This window comes from Gouania willdenowi, chromosome 14, assembly GCF_900634775.1.
Source record: "Gouania willdenowi chromosome 14, fGouWil2.1, whole genome shotgun sequence".
Taxonomy (NCBI): Eukaryota; Metazoa; Chordata; class Actinopteri; order Blenniiformes; family Gobiesocidae; genus Gouania; species Gouania willdenowi.
This window is the reverse complement of record NC_041057.1, coordinates 883568-889750: the sequence shown is the minus strand read 5'-3', so window position 1 is coordinate 889750 and position 6183 is coordinate 883568. Positions and strand designations below refer to the sequence as shown.

The 6183-nt window shown below is 35.6% G+C and overlaps 1 protein-coding gene across 1 annotated transcript; it reads left to right on the top strand.

The window, feature by feature from the left end:
- The first annotated feature begins 706 nt into the window (after positions 1–706).
- Positions 707–3289, top strand: LOC114475779 (heart- and neural crest derivatives-expressed protein 1-like). The gene is made up of 2 exons (XM_028466876.1): positions 707–1354; positions 2935–3289. Exons 1-2 carry the CDS (start codon positions 866–868, stop codon positions 3025–3027), a joined length of 582 nt encoding a protein of 193 aa, XP_028322677.1. The 5' UTR covers positions 707–865; the 3' UTR covers positions 3028–3289.
- Positions 3290–6183: the final 2894 nt, after the last annotated feature.

Sequence of the window (6183 nt, the reverse complement as noted above, 5' to 3'; positions counted from 1 at the left end):
ATACACAAAATATGGTTACGAAATAAAAATTTTTTTAGGTGAAGACCCTACAGATAATAATATTGAAAACTAGAGACACAATAATGTAAAAATTGTTCTTTTCTTCTCACACCCAAAATCTGTGGCCCACTTGAGATCAAACTGGTCCATATTTACAACAAAATGTCTTTAAATGTATGCATTTTCAGCTTTTATGATAAAAGAAAACAAAATTGTTTCACTGTAAAAAAAAAAAAAAAATGTAGTTATGAAGTGTCAACATTAACCTTCACAGGTTTTCTGCAGTTTTATCGAAAATAGATTCAAATTATATAGTTTTATTGTAATGACTGCCTCTTATTTGAACTATAATATTTCTCACGACGCGTGAAACTAACCCCAAAAATAAACCATTGCAGCCGAACATGGTGCGTAATTTCCGTGCGTAAAATCTCTCCAACAAAAGGCTTTGAAGCCCAAATTAAAAGCAAAGGAACAGTGCGGTCACACATGCGGGTGAGCCGCCCCGCGCGCGTACAGGTTCGCTCCGTTTGCCGTGCGTTGGTTGAGTATGGCTCATTAGTGCATGTTATTATTCCAAACCTCTCCAAACTCTCCTCCCATCCCTTGCGCGTTCCTCCATTGGCTGCTGCCCGTGCGCGCTGACGTCCAGTGGCTATAAACCCGGGGCCTCACACCTTCATACGCTCAAATTTCTCAGCTCTCCAAGAAAAAGCACAACAACGAGCACCAGGGCGCACGGATTTAGGAGCTTTTCCCTGCGTGAGGACGCGCGCGCACAGGAACATGTCCGACCCGCGGCCGCTGCAGCGTCGGTTCTGTCGGTAGATTCAGGAGCACAAAGCCGTCCCTCCCCCGTCTCAGCATGAACCTGATCGGAGGTTACCAGCATCACCACCACCTCATGCACGAGCCCTTTCCCTTCGTGCAGCGCTGTCACCAGGACGCGCCCTACTTCCAGAGCTGGGTGCTCAATCACGGCGACGGCCCGCAAGACTTCCACCTCCAGCCTCCCTACCCGGGCGCGGAGCTGGGGACGCCCGGAGCGGCGCACGACGCGCGGCTGGAGGGTCTGCAGGGTCTCCAGGCCGCGGCGGGGAAGCGCAGGACGTCCGGGCCGAAGAAGGAGCGCCGGAGGACGGAGAGCATCAACACGGCGTTCGCGGAGCTGCGGGAGTGCATCCCCAACGTGCCCGCGGACACTAAGCTGTCCAAGATCAAAACCCTGCGCCTGGCCACGAGCTACATCTCCTACCTGATGGACGTGTTGGACAAGGACACCGGAGACACGGAGGGGTTCAAGGCCGAGATCAAGAAGTTTGACAACCGGGATTTAAAAAGGAAGAGAGAGTTGGTGAGTTTTTAAAAAAGAATAAACTCATCAGTGAATTTTAAAAAAAAAAGCATGAATTCGTCATCAGTGAGTTTAAAACATCAGCGATTCTAATGCTCGGCTTTTAAAAAACAACAAAACTTTACAATAACGTCACCAAAGAAACAAATCTAACTGATTTTAACATTTAAAATATTTCAGGAAGAAAAATGAAATGTTTCCAGATGCTGCAGGGAAAAAAATATTTGAGCGACTTTTTAATCAAAAATGAAAAATTGCATCTCAGGAACAGAAGTGCTACAGTTTTTATCCAAGAGTCAAAACGATCTTTAAAAGTCAATTTTTAATAAAAAGTCAGAGCATTAACTTTATATCTGATAATATTTAAATAGTTTGTAACTCCAGAAAACAAACCACGAGTTTAATTCAAAGTATATAGTAACAGACTAAAAGTTATTTTTGGTTAAAAGTATAAAATGATTTTCTCTTTAAAAGAACGAACGTTATTTTTGTGTATTTTCTAAATCTTTTCGTGCCATGTTCACATTATTAGGTCTAATCATACATTTTAATTTATAAATCGAACTGTAATGTCTTCTATTTTTATTTTTTTTTTCATTAATTAATTTCATATTCTGGGCCATGGAACAAGTTTTCATAATTTAAATCTTGAAGTGCAACAAAAATAATGTTTAATAACGAATATATATATATACACATTTCAGAAAGATATTTTTTATGTTTGAGATTTAAATCCCATGGGATAAATTGTTTAACACATTTACACACAAACAATTTAAATATATGAGGAGAAAAATCTGATTTTTAGGAGGTTTTTCTCAACGCTTGTGTGGAAATGTACATGATAAGATATTAATACCAGTTCAACCAGTTCAACTCTCTATGTTTAAACTGCAAACTGATGTAAAGATCGTCAGCTTTACTAACACTGTACATAGGAAACATGTACAAGGTGTGTTTTTAGAGGATTTTAAACACATTTGATCGTATTTACTCTACACGTTACTTTCACAAAGCTTTTAAAGAAACTCATTATAGCTCCAAATATTTAAAGTCAACCAAAGTTTAAGTGTTTGATTTAGCATTTCTGTATTATTCTTTATTTTTTTAATAACAAAATAAGAACTTTTTTTTTTTTTTTTACCGTTAAATACATTTAAATAAAAAAAACACGTTTTCAAAAGAAAAAGGTGTAATTTTAATTATTGTGAGTTAGTTTTTATACTTTAAAATTTTTTTTATAATAATCATCAAATATTATTTATAGTGTTAAAAAAAATCACCTGGAGAGCTAAAAAAAAATCCTATAAAAATAGTAATAATTAGAATTCCTTTATTAATCCCAGGGGGAAATTGCTTTCGTTACAGCCATAAAAAAAAAAAAAAAAAATCACAAATAAAAGAACAAAACGTTTAACAAAGACGAAAGAAAGAATAAACGTTAATTAAGTAATAATAATAATAATAATATTAATGTGCCAAAGTTGGTTGGATTTTTGGGTGATTTGGTTTAAATGAGCGTTGATTGGTTCCTGATTTTAGTTCCTGGTGTCCAACATGTGGCTCGTGTGTCTCCCCAGGCCGAGGGGCTCCAGGACTCTCTGGGGGAGAAGAAGGTGAAGGGCCGGACCGGGTGGCCTCAACAGGTCTGGGCTCTGGAGCTGAACCCGTGACCCCCCACACCCCGCTGGACACGGACACGCGCACACCTCCACGTGGACGCGCATTCACGCAAGCACAGACACATGTACTGACTGAAACAGTGCGTGGCCGTGCCCGTGCACAGCGCGTGCACAAAGAGGAGAAAGCAGCGGTTTGTTGTTTCCATGTTTGCAGCCAGATGTTCAACATCTGTTTCCCCAGAAAAAGAAAAAGCCCGTTTCCTTTCGCTCCACAAAAAAAAAAAAAAAAAAACGATTTAACGAAGTGAGAAAAGTTCAAAGGTCAAAGCCTCCATACACACACACACACACACACTTTAATTACAATAGGGCCCTAATAATCACAGGAATCTCAGTCTCTTCTTTTTCACTCTATGTAATTCTCTTGCGGTCATAATTAATAATTGTATTAAAATATGTGTAATATAAAATATATTCTGACTTTTACACTGAAAATCCACAGAACGGTTTCACTGGAAAAAACAAAGCTTCAAAATCTGAACAGAACCAAAATTAATTAACTTTACATAATAATGATAATTTAAAGTGTTTACTACCGCACAAATAATAATACATTTTAAAGCGACATTTGAATCAGTTAAAACCAACGCTTTGCTTTATTATCATTTTTATTTCCAACATGCGGTCCGTCCCTGCAAACCTTCTTTTCCATAAAAGTCTAACATTATTAATCCTAAAGTTACTTTATTTAAAAATAAATAAATAAATCTGGGGGACATGTATGGGGAAATCCTTCTAATTATTTTTTTTATCTTAATATTTTTGACATTTACTTTATAACGTTTCAATTTGACAAAACGGGTCTCACCACGTGCGTTTGACCCGCGGTCACTTTTTTCTTTTCTTTTTTTGACTAAAAATCGATTTTTAATAAAATACATAAAAGATTGCAACAATCCCAGTTTGGTTTACAATATAAAATGTAGTTTTTTTCTTACGATCTTTTATTATTTAAATGGCGTTTGTGTCAGATTTGAAAAATAAAACGTGCAGGAAACGGGCGGATTTTTCCGGGGAAACACTTTTCGTTTGTTTCTATGAAGCCCTCAGACTGTCTATTAGTGTGGAAACTAATTAATAAATAATTAATAATTAATTAAACACTTTAAAAAAAATCTACCTCAAAGCAATGACGTCACTGTGCAGAGGAACGGTGGGAGTCCCTGAAGTCGCTCAACAACATAAAAACAAAGTTTATTATTGAAACAATGTGCATCAGATGAGACGTTAGAGGACGGTGGGAAATAAAGGTGTTACTTTGAGATGTTTTCGTTTTCTGTTCGTGTTTGTTTATTTATTGATTTGTTTATTTGTGTTTTTGAAATGTTTATCATGTTCGGACACTTTTAGTTTTATTGCGTTACTTTTCTTTTTACAATGGCTGTAAGTCTTCAAAATAAGAGTGTTTGAAAGTACATTAAAGGTATTAAACATCCAGTTTGAGCTGAATTGTTATTTATAAAATATGTTCTTAATTTTAAATGTTTTATTTTAAAAGAAAAAGAAAAAACAAAACCCGGGATTTTTAAATATGAATGAGTTTTTGTTAATAGATTTTCCTTGAAGTCACTCAGTGAAATCAAGCTTAATAATTTATTTATATTTTTTCTTTTATTCCTCTTTGTGGGAGTGAAAATAATATTTGCAAATTAATTATTATAATCATTTGGATTTTATTCACACAAAGAACTTAAATGATCCTGTTTTCTTACAGACTTCATATAAAGGTCCTATGCTGCCCCCTGCTGGTTTAAACTGTTTCAACCTGCAGCTGTTCTGACCAATCAAAGCGTTTTTCTGATCATACGTCATCACGCTGATGAGACAGCTCTTTAATGAAGCCCCGCCCCCTCAGTGACAGACTAGCACGATTTTTTAATTTAAATTTAATTGATTTTGTCACTAATTTTTATTTAATTTTGGGAAACTATAAAAATAATAAAATAATAAAAATATACAATTGTAATCCTCCAAATATTGTGGAGTTTCATTGAATGAATGTAATTAGAAAAGATGAGCGATCTACAACATCTGGTCCCAGGACCATTTTACATTCAGCTCCCGATGCATCATGGGATGGTTGAGTATGACTAGTGTGCATACTTAAAAAATGTCCCCATACAGTATACATTCATACTATCTAATATGAATGCACTACATCATTGGTTCAACATTTTTGGGGTCGTGACCTCATTAGTTTTATATCATAAATATCCAGTGACCCCAGAGACATTTTTTTCGTCAAGAATTAGTTTTTGACCATGTTTATTAAAGTGTAATAAACAGTTATTTGATGTGTGATATGTATTTAAAAAAAAACTCAAAATACAAATAAATATAATTTCAATCCGTTTTTACCTTCTTTTTTTTTAAAAACCAATAACTAGACATTTCAGGGGACCCATTTTAATTCCAGGCGACCACACATGGGGTCCCAACCCCAAGGTTGAAAAACCCTGCATTACATACTCATTTCGACGTCACACTTAGTATTAATAGTACGTTAGGATGATATTTACTACACACACACACTGTGTGAACCTGGGTTAGGGATTTTATATATATATATAGTAGACAGTAAATACTACAGTATACAGTAGACGTATATACTACAGTATACAGTATATACTACAGTATACAGTATATACTACAGTATACGGTATATACTACAGTATACAGTAGACGGTATATACTACAGTATACAGTAGACGGTATATACTACAGTATACAGTATACGGTATATACTACAGTATACGGTATATACTACAGTATACAGTATATACTACAGTATATACTACAGTATACAGCATATACTACAGTATGCGGTATATACTACAGTATACGGTATATACTACAGTATACGGTATATACTACAGTATGCGGTATATACTACAGTATACAGTATATACTACAGCATACGGTATATACTACAGTATATACTACAGTAGACGGTATATACTACAGTATACGGCATATACTACAGTATACGGCATATACTACAGTAGACGGCATATACTACAGTAGACGGCATATACTACAGTATACGGCATATACTACAGTAGAAGGTATATACTACAGTATACGGCATATACTACAGTAGAAGGTATATACTACAGTATACGGCATATACTACAGTATACGGCATAT